Source organism: Motacilla alba, chromosome Z, assembly GCF_015832195.1.
Source record: "Motacilla alba alba isolate MOTALB_02 chromosome Z, Motacilla_alba_V1.0_pri, whole genome shotgun sequence".
Classification (NCBI taxonomy): Eukaryota; Metazoa; Chordata; class Aves; order Passeriformes; family Motacillidae; genus Motacilla; species Motacilla alba.
The window spans coordinates 68,105,910-68,125,189 of NC_052046.1; the positions used below are offsets into that span (position 1 = coordinate 68,105,910).

Genomic DNA, 19,280 nt, shown 5'->3' on the forward strand with positions numbered 1-19,280 from the left:
TTGTATAAGCATATAACTCCATAATTTATGTAACAGACCACAGGGAAGGGCATTGTTCTCCTCTGGGTGGGATGGCCACTGCACCTCTTCAGATGTCTTCTATCCTGCCTTGTTCTGTTGAGATGGGTTGCCCTGCCCATAGATCTATTCTTGAGTCATTTGGGGGGATTTAAAAGGTTTAGTATTGTGCTGTTTCTACAAAGTTGACTTTTATATAAAAGTTTTGGAAAAGATTCCTGTAGTACCTGTTATATAGATAATTGGTTTTTTTTTTAAATGAAAAACAAACACAGCTGAAATATGGCTTAGTTTCTGCTATCTCTTGGATTTCAGTAGTGTGCTTCTGTGAGGTTTTAAGTCGTCCTCATGAACACATTGTTACATCCTTACCCTTGGAGAGAGATAATTTCTGAAAGGAAATTATAAAATAGCTTCATAAATTGATTTCTTTCATAAATTCATTTGTCTTTTAGATTTTTTTCCAACTGGTACTTATTGTTCTCATTTAACATCGCTTAAATGTTAAACATATTCAATTTGTTATTAAGCTAGTAGCAGTAATAACTTCGTATCTGAAAAGCACAACCGCAGGGAAATATGAGATGCCCTTGAAGGACACGCTTCCTGCTGCCTTTTTAATAAGCAATGTCTCACTTTATTTCTAGGTGACCTGTACCAGCTTTAATGCTACTACACGCAGAACCTCGTTTCATTTCTACATGAAAATGTGGAATGTTGTGTTTCGGAGGCGGGTGCAGAGCGGCTGCGGCGGCCGGGAACGCGGCAGCGCGGGCGGGTGCGCGCGGCGCGGGCTCGCTGTCGGGGCGCTTGGGCAGCGCCGGGGCCGCGCCCGGGGCCGCGCGCGAAGCTCCGCCCGGGGCGGGGCGGGGGCGCCCGCGCGCGCCATTGGCTGCGCCGCACGTGACCCGCGGGGCCGCGCCGTGCGCGCGGCGCTGGCACAGCCGGTGGCGCGGGCGGGGCCGGGCGCTGGCGCGGGGATGGAGGCGCGGCGGCCGCGGCCATGGGGTGAGTGCGGCGGCGGCGGCGGCTTCCCGCGCGGCGAAGCTCGCCGCGCCCGGGACGGGCAAGGGGAGGGGGGAGGAAGCGGTTTCGTAGGTTAAAGGAAAAAAGAAAAAGCGACCCCTCTCCCCCGGAAAACGAAAAAGAAAGACCGAAAAACCGGGGGTGCGCGAAAGGACTTTGGCGCGGCGGGGAGGGGAGCCCCGGAGCCGCGGGGACGGGCGGGAGTGCGCGGTGGGGCGCCGCCGCGGGCGGGACCGAGCGCAGCGCGCCGCGCCGGCCGGAGGCACAAAGCCCTGCGGAGCCCCTGCGCGGGCTCCGGGGCCGGGAGGAGCCGAAGGAGGAGGGGGAGCGGCGGCGGGCAGAGGTCTCTGTGCGGACAGAGCCATGGAGGTGCCCCTCGCAGGGCGGCGAGGCGCTGCCCGCGGGTGGCACCGGCCCGGCTTTGTTAGGGACGGGCGGCGGCGGCGCCTCCGCTGCCGCAGCGCGGGGGACGCGCGGGTGGGCGGCCGGCGAGAGCGCTCGGGGGGCAGCGCTGCGCCCTCGGCGAGCCCTGGGATCCGCTGACTTCTCACAGATTTATTTAACATCACAAAGAGGTGCTTGGGTCCGCGACTTAACCTGAATGCTGTGGGAAGTCTTAATAAATTATGTATGAAGCAGTGGGTCCTTTCTTCCCCTTTGTCAGATACGCAGCTTTTATGCTAGTAATTAGGTCATTGCTAGCAGAGCATTCCTTGCTTTTGCAAAAAACTGTGGCGATTTTTGGAGGACACATATGCTGCCAGATCATTTCATCCTATTTTGGTTTCGTGTCAAGACATGGTATTCTTCCGATCGATTCGCATGGGGTCCCTTGTCTGTGGGCTATAAGGGGCATTTTTCGTTTTATAGGATTTTCTTCAGAGGACCAGTAGGGCCCGGTTTTGACTTGATTTGGAGAGTCCCCTGATAAATGCCTTTTAAAGGCGTAGCAAGAAACACACAGCTTCTTAGTGTGCATAGAAGTATTTTCAGTAAATTTCAGTGCATACGTGAATAGCACGATATAGATCTATTTCCGTTTTTAAGTACTTCTTCCACCCTTTGCTGTTTGCTCTGTTGAAAATGCTTCTTAATTTTTTCCTACTGTCTTTTTACCATTTGGTTAATTTTTTCATGTTATCTAATATACGTAATAGATTTATGAGTGTTTTGTCAAGATTATAGTTCTTTGAAAATATACATAAGCATGTATACTGAAACGCATTTCCTGGAACCAGACTCTTCTCTGTTTTTAAGGACACTTGGAGTAACTATTATAAAGCTCATCTTCTCAGTTCTGTTAAATACAGTGATGCACAAAAAAGGTTTGATAACAAAAAGCCTTGGTTTAAAGACCTGCTTTATACATTCCCTCAAAACATTTTCTATACATACATCATTATTTTTAGAATCATGAATCTCAGTTTTATCAGTTAGAGAGGCTTTGGATAATATTACATCTCAAAAGATCACTTGAGAACTTACTGTTTGAAATAACTGGTTTGAAAAGGTAAATTGATGATAGTAGATATTTCTGCTTTGGCATTTTGAGTCTTCTTTACAATTGCTTAAGCATTAAAAGAAAGGAAGATGTAGAGGTGTTTTCACCACTTTTTTTCCTAAAAGGAAAGAGAGTGACAAAAGCACAATAGTGATTATGATGATTATGGTGATGCTTCTTCCTGTACTTTTTTAACTCTTAAATTGTATCGTTCTATGTAGCCACTGTAGAACTTCTGTAAGTCACACTCTTAAAATGATAACTTGAATAAAAGATTACTTTTAAATATAATACTTTAATTTATTTATGGTTGCAAACTTTACTAAACGTCATGCCTGAAGTACAAAATACTTGGTTATGATAGATGTTCTGGTACATCTTGTCACACTTTGCCATTGTTATATCAGCATGGAATGCTAAAGCACAGGGTGGAAATGCACATGGCTACAGTTGGTTCCCTTGATCTCTGTATTCTTATGGTGGATTTCAGTATGCATCTTGATTTAATTGGTAAAATGTTTATGTTGATGACATATGGTAAATATGATGATTGGTAAATTCTTTTTTTATTATATTATCAGTGTGGCAAAATCCTGTTTAAAATAGGCCATACTATTAATAGTGTGCTGTGATGATAAGTTATTGTCAGCAAAGATCTCGTTTCCAGTCATGGTTTTCCAAAATTCATGTAGCACCTGTGTGATCATGTGCTGATACATTTCCTGCCAGACAAATGGTCTTCTGGTCTTTAAAAGTGCTGAAGGGGACCCTGAAGATGGCCCTGATAGGGTGCCCAGCATGGAGAAATATTTATTGTAAATTATTTTTATAATATATAATAGATTTTTTGTAGTATGTACAGTGTTTTTAATTATAACTGATTTATTTCACGACAGTTGTTTTGAGTTTATGTTTTCCGGTAAAATAGGAGAAGAAATACCTGTCTCAGACTTTTTAATAGCTTAAACTTTCTAGAATTGAATCCTTAAAGATTACGAGAAATGTAAAAGTAAACAGGAGCAAGTCATGTGCAGTGAGGGCATACACAATTAGTCATGAATTACAAAGATGATCATCTTGAAGGATGAGTATTCAGGCTTGTGAATCATTCCTGATCCAGTGTAAGTTATGATTCAAATGATGTCTGGAGTGGTTTGTGTTCAATATAGTATTTAAATGCAAATCATGTTTCAAATTTTCACAGTCATATTCTGAATACAGCATGACTAACCAGCTAAGGAACTTCCCAACCCAGAATTATGAAGGAAGAAGTGGGAATTTTCTTGACAACATAAAGAAGCTGAACTTGACAGTTCATAGCCTGAAACATATGACTTCTTGATTTTACCCTTTTGTATTAATAAGAATTTTTTTTTCATTGTTAGCATTCTTTAGTGGTATTCCAAGCAATAAATTATTTTTATTTTTCACACAAACACACACTTGACCTTTATCATACTTGACATGTAATGAAGCACACAAGAATTTGGACCATGGTGTTCTCATTTCTTCTCCTCATGGTTTTTTACGGAATGCTGAGAGCATGGATCACTTATCACTTTTGGTTAAAATGAACAGAGGATGCATCTGTTCATGGTTGGTGAGTACCGGCCAAGTATTGAATTTACAGAAATATCCCAAAATATAGTAATGGATTGAAAGCTCTTGCCAAGTTATGAATTAATTTCTGAAAGAATTAAACACAAAAACACAATCTTTACCCAGTCACCACTCAAAAGGATTTAGGAAGGTTGGGTATAGTAACATTTGTTTTAGTCTGCTGTCCACAAAAATAGCCTTCATGCAGAAGTGGATAAAAAACTAAAAAGAAAATATTCTTCATGCAACTGAAGTTTAGAGAAAATTGTGTAGTCCTCTTTTAAAGGGACTGACACTTTCACAAGTTGTGTTAGGATAAATAATAACAGTAATGGCTCTTCATCTGGCCTTTGCCTTTTTTTACATGGTTGAAAACCCCAGGAATCCACAGTACGCATAATCTACAGATTGTAATTTATTACCAGTTTTTTTCAATGTCATCCTTTTCAAATTTATTAAAAAGAATAGTGTTATATAACTTGCAATTAATTTTCTGTTATCAAAGCCCTTGATGCTAAAAGAAACTGGATGAAGAGCAGTTTTCTGTGATGATTGCTTTTTGTACTCCTTCCTTCATCTCTGATCACCTAAGTGTGCTAAAGCAGAGTGAATGAGAACATAAACAGATCTGCTGCTACACTCATGGGTTATTCTCATTCTGGGCTGAGTATTTTCTTAGTTGTTTCTAGCCACACTCAAAGCCACTTCCAGACAGCTCATTGTATTTGTGTGCCCACATTGCCCAGTTGAAGAGAACCCAAACAAAATGGCTTCCCTTTCAGCTGCTTCTGACTCGAAGTTTGGGGGATTGTTCTTAAATTCGGGTGGGGATAGGAGGATCAAATATGCTGGCAACAAAGACCTTTCTAGTAAAGGATGGACCAGATGGAAATAACATAGTTTTTCAGTGTGATGCTGGAGAAGGCAGAAATATTTTTTCTGCTGTTTGGAGGGAATCAGACTTTAATGATTTGAGTCCAGTGGAGTATTTTTCAGTGAGTAGGGAAGGAGAGAATTAGACAATGCCAGTGAAGGATAAACATTTTTAGATTGGCAAACCTTGAAACCTTGCCCAAACTGAAATGGATAAGACAATCGCTGACACAGTGATACTCATTTTTTATAAGTTCTTGAACACAGCACTTGGAGTGCTGGTATTTTGCCAGAGCTGAAAACCTGAACGCAAGCTTCGAACCAAATAATGGAAAATTCAATACAGTATTCAGTCAACAGAGAAATTGAACTAATGCAAATTGGTGTGGTTTGATATGTTCAAAATAAGAACAGCAAAACCCTCCCACACACTTCTTTCTTATGGGTGTATAGATAAGGAAGCTGCATGAAAATGGTCCACTTAAGGAATTTAGCTTGGAACAGCTGTGCTGGATTTTTTTGCCCCTGTCTGTCAGCCTTGCCCCTCTTTTGGACATAGCTCTGCAACAGCTGCTGATGCATTGTGGCTAATGAGCCAGCACAGTAAGCTTTAAACTGACACCTATTTCAGATTACCTTGGCAGTCGAGCAGTAATCTGCTGTGGTTTAGCAGCTGCCACTTGAGCAGCTGAGCTCTTCCCTGGGTGGGAACCCTGAGGAGATGGGTGGAGCAGACAGCTGGGAAGGCACCAGCACAGCCTTCCTGGCCACTCTGCCACTAGCCACAGCCACTGCTTTTCAGAACCCCTAGGCCTAGTGCTTAAAAATAGTCTGTTTTTAAAGGTAGTTTAAAGTAACTAATTGAAAAAATGTCATGACAGTGTCAGCATTTCCTCCCTGAATTCAGTGTAGTGTGCCCTTGAAGAAACAAATCCCAATTAGACACATTCCTATAAATTATTGACAAAAATTGACGGAATGGTAAAGAATAACAAGGATGAGATACTGGGCTCTGGACTGAAGAGCTGCATAGAATTTGTGGATGTAGAAAGAAATCTGAGTTGATGGTCCTTCCCAGCCTTACTAAATTATGTTTTAGATAGTCGTGAACCTTGTACAGAATAAATATTTAAATGTAGATACAAAAATTTTTTAGAATTTGGATACAAAGATTAAAAAAATCAACATTTATAAGCATGTAGATACATTATATCTATGTGTGGGTTAAATTTGTTACATAAAGATAAACAACATTGTGAAAAATCTGAGTTACAGAGTGTAGGAGTAAATCTGCTGGCTGGTGGTAGTACAAAGTGATGGTAGTGTTGATAGATTTTTTTGGATAAAAGCAATAATGGGACTCTGAAATATTTCATAAGGAGATTTAATGTATGACAAATTGTTGGGGTTCTTAAGTGGAACATCTTCAGGGCACATTGAGTATATACACTTGCTGATTTCAAAGAAGAAGGCTCTGATAAATTAAGAAATTCCAAGTTTTGAGACATTACATTTTTTCCTATCACTTGGGATTTGAGATCAAAATGATTTTTAAATTCCTGTCTGGCCAGTGGCTACTGGTGCAGTTTTCTTAATATAGGAAAATGCATATCTAAATCTTAACAGTATGTTTGCATAAATTTAGGCTTCTCATTAATTTTGGTTTTAGCGCATAAAAGAGTTCTATACAGCTTGAAATTCCTTTTTGATATGTATATTTATGCAAAGTGCTGATTCAGTAAAGTGTGAAATTTCTTGTCACAATTTCCCCTGACTGATAGGAGATGGAGAAGAAGCTTCTTAATGATGAGAAATATGGGTCAGGGAAGTAGCACAGCTAGATTTTTAGGTGTCTCTTACATGAGGGTATTGAATTTCAAACTTTCTGTATTCTGAAACAGTTATTTTTCAGAGTAAATCTAGAAAACTCAGGATCTATTCTTGACGTTGATGACCACTTTTTGAAGAAACAGTGCAGTTAAGAGTGTAAAAGGGAGCTTGACTTGAAGCATGATAGTGAATTTCACAAAGGTGGGTTGTGTTGCATTTGTGATGCATTTTCCCTTGGGCTGAGTGAACTGTGGAATGGATTCTGGAAGCCAGAGTTCTTCCCTTCTCCCTTCTCCCTCACTGTAGTGGTTTCCTGCAGGGGGAAAGAAGAGATGTTTTATTCTTGATCCAGCTGATTCTGACACTAGTGGTGTTGAACATGTTTGCATGTGCAGTGGTAGAGCTTCAGACTAGTGAGTCTAAGGTGGTCCTTGTTTTCCCATGGGCTGGTTAATTCTGCTCCAGATGAAGTGTGATGTGGCTGGGAAACCTGTCCAGCCAAGAGGGTCCAGAGTTTAACTCTTTCCTCAAGGCAAGTAATTTAACCACCAAAAAACTTCAAAAAGGGGATGAAATGATACAGTCAGTTTCTATTTATGCTGATGGTTCTGTGTTTGGAAAACCTGTAATATATAATTTATAAATTATTTTTAATTTATAATTATTTTTTACTCAGAGCATAAATCCTAGGATCATTTTGGGACCTGAATTCTGATTGCATGTGTCAAGTTTGAGGCAGCTGGTAAAAATGTATTTTCAGAAGAGAGGCAGATTTTAATTTTGAGGGGTTTGCCTCATACATGGACCAGCTTATGTGTAATGGAGCCCTGTGATTTCACTCTACAAATCACGTGCCTGAGAGATCACACAGTGTTCAGCATCAGAAAGCCTAAGCTGCTTTGTGGTCATACATTACCTTTGTCAATTTCACCCGTTTTAAAATTAAATAGTGGTGTCTTTCGTGAAATACTTTGGCATTGCATTATTTCAGAAGAAGAAGAAGCAAATGTCTTGGAGATATCAAAAATAAGTACAGCATTTGTCTGTATTGATGTTTAGGATTGGATTTCTCGAGCCATGAAGTCTGGCTCCTTGTGTAGTATGCTTGGCAAGGATCCCACTGAACTACAAGTTCTGATTAATGTTGCCAGCCTAGGTTGATAAATGACCGATTTACACCCATTTGTTCTGTGTCAGTATTGTGTTTTAACATAAATGTTGTTCTCTCTCTTCGGTGTTTTCCGCTCCCTAATAACAAAGTATGACTGTGTCATTCCAGCCTTTGATGTGCTGAGGCAGCCAAGGTTTGCTTGGCTAATCTCTGCTAAGATACTCTGTCATCCCCTGATCACTTCACATCTTTCTCTGCACCCACTTAAATTCACTTTTCTTACTCACCTCTTTATAAAATTATTTGATAACTCTGGGAATCATGTTTGCTCTCCTTTTGCCAGTCTCATTGGCAGTACACAGTGCCTTGCAGGCTGGCTGCTGAGAGGCTTCACTGCTCCAGGTTGAGATGTCTTTGTGAGTGACCCTGTGTCGCTGTGCTCTGCAATTCCACCCTGTTTCTACTGCTTTATTTCTCAGTTAATCAAATTCATTTTGTATGATGTGGAGCCCTCTGACCTTGTGCAACCTCTTGAATTTATGGGAGCAAGTTTTGATGCTACTTCTTGTGCCAAAGTCAGTAGCAAAACATTTTAAAATGCCTGTTACAGTCTAGTTTTGGGGGAACTTTTCTGACAGCCTGCCTCCTGCCCAGTAATTTGGCTCTCAACCCTGCCCTGTGTCATCTTGATGCCTTTGAACTGCTCCTTACCTATGTACAGTTTTTCTGTTAATCTCTGTTGCAACTGTGGTGACAGTGTCACTTCCTTTGGGCATTTTTTAAGCAGAAAAAAAATGTTTTGGGTTACCTAGGTTGTGGTAGTTAGCTAACTTTTTTTTTTTTTAATCTGAAAACTCACAAAGGCATAACACTTGAATAAATCAGGAAGTAACTCCTAGTCTGAGGTAGGATACTGTCTATTAGCGGTGGTGTCCTACTTTCATGTTGCGGGAATAAAGGAAGCTTAGGAACTTAGATCAGAAGGCTGGAAAGCCAAACCAAATCTCTCCTTCAGGATCCTTACTCATTAAGCAAAAATATACATAAGTTTGTTATGCATATAAAATACCAGAGCTATGCAATTTATGTATTTCTACTGTAGCTCCTCCCCTCGTCCATTTTTCTCCATTTCATTTATTGTGTGTGTACGTCTTGTTAATGGGACTGATTGTTCTAATTTCAAATCTGTAAGTTAGAATTCCTAAAAATGGACAGGAAATGGGAAAATGGATACTTATTTGTTACTACCTGTCCTTTCATATTAGTAATGAATTATAGTAATGGGAGAAAAATGTACTCTATCTAGAAACAAAATGCATATCCTGTGTGGCACAGAGCAACTTCTGTAAATCACATGTAGATTAATAAATGTGATATATTTTAGTGATGTACTTTGGTAAAAACATTCTATCAGTATTACAATATAGTGCTAATTCATGACAAATAATGGGAAAAAGTTTCCATTCTTCTTCACTTGTGTCTGCCTTTCCTTGGGCTTGTGCATGCAGGGTGTTCTGAAATGTGAACTATAGCTATTAATTTTCTTAATAATAATGGAAACTGTTACTTAATAGATAAAGGCATACATGAAATAGAAACAGTCTGTGCTTACTGGTTTTTTGGTGTTTGTGTGTTTGTTTTGGTTTTGCTACACCTCTCCTTGACAAGACTCAATCTTTTAGGTGAAACAGCCCTGATGGTAAAATCCCAGAATTCATATTGTAGAGTAGTTATTTCAGATTGCCTTTATTTCTTGAAAATGAGGTTTTCAGTAAAGCATGACCAAATTTTGAAAAATAAATGTTGCAGATTCTTTTCATTCATGGAAGTCATGATTTCATAAGTGGCAGGTGTCTTCTTTTTTCTTTGATGGTGGCAGGTGCTTGGAAAGGAAATAAACCAGTCATATCAACTGCACTACAGCTTTTGTTATTGTTCCTTGCTTCAGTGGTGTACTCTCTTCTTTACATTTTGTTCAGTTTAAATTTAGAAAGGTTAAACAGAATTTTCAAAATTTGTACTGAGGAACTAAAATGTTTTTTAATAATTTTTCCATATTTTTGGTAGACTGGATAATTCAATTGAGTTTCATCAGGAAGAGGAAACTTGATTTATAAGTGGTTACACAAGCAGGTTAAAGTTTGGTCAATGGTTACAATGAAAATGCTAAATAATAGCTTTTAATTGTTTCAGCTTTTCCAAACTACTGCGGTAACGATAACAGGGAATATTGCCCTGTAAGGGGTTTTTTGGTTTCGTTTTTTTTTTTTTCCTCTGAGTTACAAGCCATATACTTAGGAAATGTCTGCAGTGACATTGGAAGGATAACTTGTGTTCTGTGAAGTGCTGGGCTTCCTTTTTTTCTCTGTAATAGCTGATGAATAAGAAACTAATAGCATTAATTCTGCAGAGCTTCAAACATTCATTTGCCATGTTTTAGTTAACTTACGCTGTTAGATTAACAACTCTGATGGCTTTTGGTTCGGGAAGTGGGGAACAATTTGTAGTTCATAATTGAAATTGAAGTATTTGTTTCTTTCTCCTGTATAATGGCTGAGTAGCTGTGCTGGTGTTCTGGGACTTGTTACAGTTTTACTGAAAACAGTATGAGATGCCTTGATGTCGAGAGTAGCCTTTCATCTTTGAGTTAAATGGTGCAGTATGACCACTTTGTGTGGAAGAAATTTGTTTTAATCTTGTGCCTTGAAAGTTATTTTTACAAAATATATACATATTTACTACATTTGATGATGTGGAGTTTTTTCAGTTAAAATTCCGCAGTATTTACTGGTTTCCTTTCATATAGCATCTCTCTCAGAGTGTGTGCTATTCCTAGGAACATTGAACATCTGTGACTACCATTCATTTTCTAAAATAAGTAGGCAGTCAGCATCTTTTTAGATATGTGTGAAGATGCTTGTTATCTATCCAAAAATTACTATATGTGGTCTATTGTCTGCAATTTTTCCATGTTGAAACTGAAGTGCCAGTAGTGAAGATGCTTTTGTGTGATGCAGTGATTTTCTTTCATGTATTCTAGCTTCCCCTAATATCTGATGCAATTGACAATGAACTTTTTTCATTTGCTTAATCATACACACCAAGTGGAAGTCCACAGAAAAAAATGTCTTGATCTGGCACTAGTTCTAGTCATTAACAGTTTGGTGCAATGGATTTAAATTGAATGTTTAGGAAGTCATGTAAATGGGAGAGAGAGATGATTTTGTGGTTAGATACATTCAGGTAATGAAGGGTTTTTTCTAAAATTCTTTAATTTAATATTTTCTCTTACTTTTTTAAGGGCTGAGGGTAGCCCAGGATGGCTGCAGCTTCATATGATCAATTGTTAAAGCAAGTTGAGGCATTAAAGATGGAGAACTCCAACCTTCGGCAAGAGCTGGAGGATAACTCAAATCACCTCACAAAACTGGAAACCGAAGCATCCACTATGAAGGTATTGCAAGCTCTGTGCCTGTATGTGGGGTTTCTGTCACTGCCCTTTGTGTCATGGACTGGGAATCACTCAGAGTTTTGTGTGCTTTTAGATTCCTATGGAAGTCCTTTTCCAGGCCGTGTAAAGGAAAAGCTATCAAAGCTACATTTCTTTATTATAATTTTTTTTATTTCAAAACTGTTTTCTAGAAACAGCTCCCAGCATGCTGTGATAAGCACTACCATTTTAGTACAGCTGTGCTTCCCAGCAGGAAGTCCAGAGTGCTGACCAAGGTTGACAAAGCAAGTATTGTTTGGCTCTTGAAAATGTGGGAAACACTGGAAGTTTTCAGTGTTTTCAGGTAATTTTAAAAATTTAGGGGTTTACTATAATTACAATATTTAATGTCTTAACAGGAGAAGTTTCTTTTAACATAAATCACAAGTTCTCCAATCTCTCCTAAAGCCTAAATTAATACTTTAAAAATTCACCCCGGTCTGTTCCTGCTGGTGTTTGTTGGCTGAGTGTAGGCCTTCAGAGCCACCCATCCAAGAGCAAACACTACACTCAAATGGAATTTAGATGGATTTTAATCAGTAGGAAGATACACCGTCAGCTGCATCTCTGTGATCCATGATACTGAGCAAGGCCGAATTTTGCAAGCCTTAGAGCTGCATTAATGCAGTACTCTTCCTAAGCTGACAAATCCTGCTGCTTTTTGCTAGCAGCCAGCAAAACCAGCCTGCTTTTGGTACCTCAGTTAGAAGGGCTAAGAAATTGTTGGTGTTTCTGTGTATGCTCCTGTATAAGGTAGGCATATTCTACATACTAAACAGCTTTTTTTTCCTCCATTTCCTTGGTTGCCGATCTTCTTATGACAGACTTACTGTTCCTTTACAAACAATGTTTAATTTTTAAAATGTGGTAATTTGATTAGTATAGCAATTAAAAATATTTGAACTCAATTTTCTTCTCCTCCAGCACGTAGATCATAAGAAGAAAAATTAACTGTAAGAAATAAAATTCTGCTTTCTGAAACACTAGTTACAACACTTGAAAAAAGCATAGATATTTCAGATACACTTAATCATTGCATTGCAGTGTAAAATGAAAACGGCTTTGCTATCTAAAAAGAAATTATAGTCCTTTACACCAGCTACTTGAAACAGTTGTCATTAACAGCTGCAGAAAAACTGTTCATTTGCTGAGTTACATGTCTGAAAACTAGTTCTATCATTTATATTATTTTTCTTATGATAATATTACAACAAATTTATTAGTAACTCCCACTCCCTGTCATCGCAGTCTAAATTAAGGAAGGGAAGAACAGGACAGATGATCTTCCTGCTAGTTTTAGAAAAAAAAGAGTAAAAATGTCTTTTTTTCCTCTTCTTCATCCACATACAGGTGTTTTGGGTTTTGGTTGTCTGTTTGAGGTTTTTCTAGCTTTTGTGCAGATAATTGAATTCCAGTGACTTAAAGCCAGTCCAGCTGTACAAGGTGGTCTCTAGGGCATTAATTTGGGATGTGGAATGGCTTTATGTTCTTACATTAAATCTGGCAGACCACCAAACAGAAAGTGGCTCTATTGCACTCCTCTGTGCTTATGAACACATGCAGAGTAGAGGTCTCATTTTTTTCTGTCCCAAAGTTCCCTTCTAGATCTAAGGAATGTAACACAAGAAAACCTCCAACTCAAATATCAAACTCAGTATGTTCCTTTTCACTTTGGGGGATGGGTGGAGAAGAGATTGTTCAGATTAATTGGATTTTTTTTAAACCGTGTTCTGTTAGGAAATCATGGGTTCATTCCTCCGGTGTATTTGCTCCTGCACCTGAACTAAGAAGTCATATCTTTTCCCTGTTTGTTTCAGACCCTTTTCTTTATAAAGGGTCACAACATAGTTTTGATTTGACTGAAACTTGAAGGATGGTGGGGGAATGATCTTGGTCAGATTGGAGTAGGTGGGTGAAGTTTGATGGGGGTCATTTCAGGGTTCTCTTAAATTGGAAAATAATTTTAATTTTGAAGGCTTTTGGAGAAAGTGTGTGTTGGCTTTTTTTGCACTGAAAGGAACTACATGATTTGTATGGTTCCAGTGCCGTAATTAGGGATAATTACAAGCAAAGTCATTAGCAGAGCAAGAGCAGTCAGGATTGAAACCCATTTGGCTACCATATATGCAGTCAAAAAATTTCCTGAATTGTCTTGGAAAAAATCATCCTTTGGGAGCACAGAAGTGTCACACAGCCCTTGTAACCTGTCCTGCCAAGTGAAATCCCAGATATTAATCAGGGAGCAGCAATGGGGAAGACAAGCTGTGGCTCCATGGCAAAGATCCCTGTTCTTGCAATGTGAGTTTTGGTCTGTAGCCCAGTGCAGAGATGTCTCACAGTGATTCTTTGGACTGCTGCTTTGTTTGTCTCCTCGTTTCCTTATATTCTTAATCAGTTGTGAAGGGCAGTAGTTAGGAAGGACATTTTAAAGACAATATTTAAAGAATTTGATTTTGGAAGTAACAGTGTTAAAACATTGTGTAAGTGTGCCCCATCTTTATAATCCCTTCATTTCAGAATTGTAAGGTAATCATATGGGAATTAAAAGCTTAACATAAGCTCATCTTGCACATGCATTTATTGTATACTACTACTGACCTATATAAGAACTATCTCTGAATGCTTCCTGTTTAAAGCTAAATCTCTTATTTAAAAGTGAAAACTCCATTTGCTGACCAGAAAACAACATGATGGGTAAACAAAGAGAAATGTGATAATGGAAGGGGTGCCAAAATGATCAGTAAAACAATCTCCACTTCATTTTTTAATTTGTGTTGTCCTATGGATTAACTGTTCAAACAAAAGAAATCCCTCAGAGTATTATGACTAACGTGAGAAATTCAGTTGTTTTTATTGGCTTACTGTCAGATGAAATACAGCGGTTTGGTATGATAAAATGTTCTCTCTAGATCACCAGATACTCTGTTTGATGGTCAAATGAAATAACAGTGTTGGCCCATGAATAAAGAAAAATTGGTGTCACTATCTAGATGTAAGAGTAACTGCATAAAACACAGACTATAGACAGCTTTAAAAAAATATGAACAGTTATATCTGAATTCAAAACCTGTAAAATTCATGGAGAGACAAGAAGTAATTCAATGTCATCTATACTACTTTGTGCATATACCTACATGTCTCCCATGTTTGCAAAAGACTTTTTGTGATACTTTCCTGCCTGGTTCTTGTAGAAGGCTAATATTTTTCTCTTTAAGGATGGAATTTATTTATTTATTTATTTATTTATTTATTTACTTATTTATTTTTAATGTCATAGCTAATTTATATCAACATTTTTCCCCATATAAAACCTGGGGTGAAGCTGGTATGTTCACCTTTACCTCCAGAACTCATGTAGGAGTGACATCATGCTTGATTTCCACACTCAATATTTGAATGCTTTGATTTTATAGTAAACCAGTAATTCATGATATCATGTATAAGAAAGCCATTTTTAGTATATGTGATGCTCTGTGAGCAAAAATTGTCTTTTTTGTTTTCATGTAGTGCACTTAAAATTTTATTCTACATATGGCTTTTCATTTTATTCAGTGTCTTCTGTATTGTGTCCACATATACCAGAAATAAAATAATGAGACTGTTGCTAGAAGTGATTCAGATTTGTTGATTTTTTCTTTGAGAAATGCTCTAACCAGATAAATATACATTATAAAGAAACATGGTAGTGGTTAAACTCTTTTCAGAAATTTATGAGCTGCTCATTCATGTGTTGTGGAGGGTGGTGTTTGCACAGATAATTTCTTCATAGAAACATTTTAGTTTTAATAGTTTTCTGTGGGGTGCTCTTTGTTTTTTTATTTAGTTTGCATGTTTGAAGGAATTAATGTTTAAAAGACAAAGTCCTAGAGAGCTCATTACTGTCACGTCCGTTGCAGATCCAGAGAGTGATTTATTTTTGATGTAGATGTTGTTTGTGAGTTTCTTCTGCTAATAAGCCAGCTGGGCAATAAAGTTGCAATGCTATTATGTTGGATTCAAAAATATATAAAAACAAGAATGAAGATACTTTATTTTGAGGATTTTTATTTTGAATGTATTTGTAAAATACTAAGCTGCGGTAATTTAATGTGGTAGTGAAAGGAATATTAAGTCTCTAGAGTGTAATATCCCATATTTATTTCAGTGTTGTGCATACTTTGGGATGTTGATGAATTAATACTCAAATTCACGGAATTAAAGATAAAAACAATTCTAAGGAAGATGCTGTGGGGCCTGGTTTTCATCTTCTGTCATGATGGCTTTGAAAAACTGTGAGAAAACTTATAGTGTATTAAAACAACAATGTACTTTTAAGTCTAAATATGATTTAGTTGCATTTTATCTGCAAATTCAACTTCCCATTATGTCTTTTTATGCCTATTGGAAAGAATGAATATACAAATCCTTTTCAGGAATAGCAGATTGACCAGCAAGTTAGCAATTTAGCAGCTACAGTAGCTTGTTTGTCTCATTTTAAGAAGAGGGACTCTGGAAAATGTGCTGATTGCAGATTGGACCTTGTTAGCCAGTGATTGTCTATAAAAAAGAGAAGATGGGTGTTCAGAATGTTCAGAATGTAATTTAACTGTCTTGTACTGTTTTGACATGGAAGCTGCACTTTGTGATCTCTAAGTCATAAGAGTTAAAAGAAAAATTTTTAAAGTGCAGATTCTTTATATCAGGCATACTCGTGGCTTAGTCACACCCATTTTTAGGAGTAAGATTTCAGATACTGTTTGTATCTGTTATGCCCCTTGACTAAATTTAAGGTTTCCTTTTCAATTTCTATTGGGCAATTCTCTCTTTAGGAATAAGTAACTGCTCTTATCAGATGTCTCCCTGATCAGGTAAGCAGGTGATCCCATTTTCTTTTAAATTGACAAACCTCACTTGGTGGCCTTACAGTCTGCGTAGCCACCACTTCTGGATATTTAACCTTGAAAACCTGTTTTGTTCTGATCAGCTATCTCTGATCATCAGTGTTTGTTGATCCTTACCGTAAAGCATAGAACATGCTGGAGATGATATTCTAATTGGCACAGAAATTTTTGGTTCACTGTGTTGTGGTAAGCTGTGTGCTTGCAAATTAGAATTTGAAGCCCAGCATATTCACGGGGACCTCTAATACATGCTGCTTAACATATTGTCATGTGCTATGTGCACATGCAGTTTCCATCTGCCTGTGTGTGTACTTCCTCAAATAGGTGGGAGAGGAATACATTTGAGAGATACTCAGATTTGCAATAGCATCTTCAGAAATCTAACAACAGTTTTTCTTCTAAGGTAGCAGAAATTACGCAATTTGCTGGAAATGCTTACTGTGTCCAATGACATCACTTTTCCATCTCTGTGCAAAGGAAGAGTGTTTTTAGCTGCATCCTGCCTTTTCCTTTTTTCATTTTATCTTCATTTTGTTGGCATTGCATACAGTGAAATGTTTTGCCAAGGCATATATAGAAAAACACAACAGAAAAATTACATTTAACTCTGAAAACAAACCGTTCAGACGAGAATGTTAAAATATGTTAAAATAGATATATTTGATCTGGAATTGTTGTTAGTGAGTAGGCTACGTGTAGTAACTAGATTGCTGTATAACCTGAGATGCTTTATTTGAGTCCTGAATGTAGTACAATACACATTTCTTAGTGTATCCTGTTGCACATAGGAATATTAGCATTATTTCCAGAACTGGATTCCCGAATGTGATTTCTGGTCTGAGTTATCTGGTATGTTGTTATTTCTGCCAAGAGATCAAGTCAGATATAACCTAATGGATTATAGTTGCCTCATGGACCAAAACTAGTTTTGTGATATCTCCACAGCAACTGGTCACAGAGAACTTGAGGGTGTTCCCTAATGTGCTGAGAACATCTCAGTAGCCCTGTCTAGAATTTTAAGGTTCTTGGTTATTTGATGATTATTCAGCTTAAAGGTAGAAAATGGAGTGCAGAATAAATAGTCTTTTTCTTTTTACTTTAAAAAAACAGTAGTATCTTAGTGAGATTTCTGCCATTACCTGTATTTCTTTTCAACATAGTCTTAAGTCATGTGGAAAAAAGAGTGAGATAGAAGAGTTTGACTGATGATTTTCATCGTGGTAAAAACAATGTGTGAACAGTTGCAAAAGAATCTTCTGGTGTTGAGTGAGTGAATTGAATATGTGGCAAATAAAATTCCATGGCAAAAGCATGGAAGAATCATGGCTTCTAGAAAAGAGCTTTAACTTTATCTACACCATGAGGACTGATTCATATGGCAGCAGCATAGAAAGAGGTATTAGAGATACTCTAAATACCTGAAAAATAAAAGGGCTTTTCCCTATAGTGTCAAGTTAGTGCTTATTTTGGATCCACAAAGTTGGTCTGATATTGGGAATTACTGGACATAAGTAGGGAAACAGAATTATTGTAATTGTGCCAGGATGAATACATGCTGATCCAGAAGATGAGTATTATGTTCTGTTCTGATGAACCTCCTCAGGAACGAATTAGTAGAATACATCATATTAGGTGCCAGAAAAATCAAGTGATCTGAAAATCTTCCTTAAGTGACATGATTGAATAAAATGGGACTTTTCAGGTGAAGACACATGAAAAGGAGAGGGACAGGATGGATGCTGAGCTCTATTAAAAGATCATGTCATGAGGAGAGTTATTAGGGAATTAGTAGTTTTCCTGAATACTAGATCTAAGGGCATCAAATAACATCGTGAGATAGACAGTGGAAAACAAACAAAACGATTGTTTTTCATCATGTGTTTGCCATAGGAGGTAGAACCACTGAAGGTGTGGTTTTAGGAAGTCTGCAAGTCAAGGCCAGAGGGAATCTGAGGAGAGGACATTCAAGAGACATGAACAGTAGGTTTTGTTCATGTATTCTCACAAGGTTCCTGCTGTTGGAGAGAAAGGAGGTTGGTTGGGAAAGATGTTTGGTCTCTCTCAGTGTTAAGGATGGTGTTTGCTCTTGATTCTGTTCTTGATTCTTGTCTAGTGCACAAGTCATATGAGGATCAGCTGAGGAATCTAGGGAGGCTCAGCCTGGAGAAGATGAGGCTCGTGGGGGACCTTCTTATTCTATTCAACTTCCTGACAGGAGGTTGTTGGTGAGTTGGGGGTAGGTTCCTTCTCCTAAGTAAGAAGCAACAGGCTAAGAGGAAATGACCTCAGGTTGTGATTGGGATATTTAGATTGGATGTTATGGAAAATTTCTTCACTGAAGGAGTTTTCAAGCCCAGGAACATTCTGCCAACGTCAGTGGTGGAGTCACCATCCCTGGATGTGTTTAAAGAATGTGTAGATGTGGCACTGAGGGACATGATTTCATGTAGGACTAACCCAGTGGTGGCTTTAATGGCTGATCTTGAAGATTTTTCCCAGTCTAAGTGATTCAGTGATTCTGTTATCATCCTGTAATCTCAGTACTATGCTGCTGTAAGGTTGCAGTTACTGCATCCTTCAGTTGTGGTATTTGTTTCCCATCATCTTGGGTCTGTCTGTGCACGCCTGGCTTACAGCTCTTCAGAAAAGAATCCTGTTTACCTGGATACAGACTGTAGTGAAAGAAACTTGTTTTTTTCGCTTTCTACTTGAAGCAGTTGAACATAAATTGTCCCTCCGTAATTAGTCTATTTGTCACCAAGTGATGAGAGCCTTCTATCACTTCTAGCACATTTCTCATTGCTATGCAAGCAGGGTACCTCAGACAGTGGTGCCTGTGTTGAATCTGCCCTTGTCCTGGCATTGTTTCCTTGCAGCTTCCAGCCAACTCTAATGAGTCAACTTCATTTTGTCTGACTGATTTTTCAGCAATCTAGCTGATGTGGCCAAAGT

General features: G+C 38.4%; 1 protein-coding gene across 9 annotated transcripts in view; it reads left to right on the forward strand.

Moving 5' to 3' along the window:
* Positions 1–19,280, forward strand: part of APC (APC regulator of WNT signaling pathway) — a 94,710-nt gene that overhangs the window by 21,190 nt on the left and 54,240 nt on the right. For 5 of the 9 annotated variants that reach the window (XM_038125639.1, XM_038125644.1, XM_038125645.1 and 2 more), the window contains exons 1-2: positions 939–1,026; positions 11,260–11,412. The exons of 1 other annotated variant lie outside the window; for it this stretch is intronic. In XM_038125639.1, the coding sequence (XP_037981567.1) occupies positions 11,278–11,412 (135 nt within the window). In that variant the 5' untranslated portion in view covers positions 939–1,026; positions 11,260–11,277. Of the gene's footprint in view, positions 1–665; positions 797–938; positions 1,027–11,259; positions 11,413–19,280 lie in introns of those variants that run through there. 3 more of the 9 variants (XM_038125640.1, XM_038125643.1, XM_038125642.1) reach the window with 2 other exon arrangements.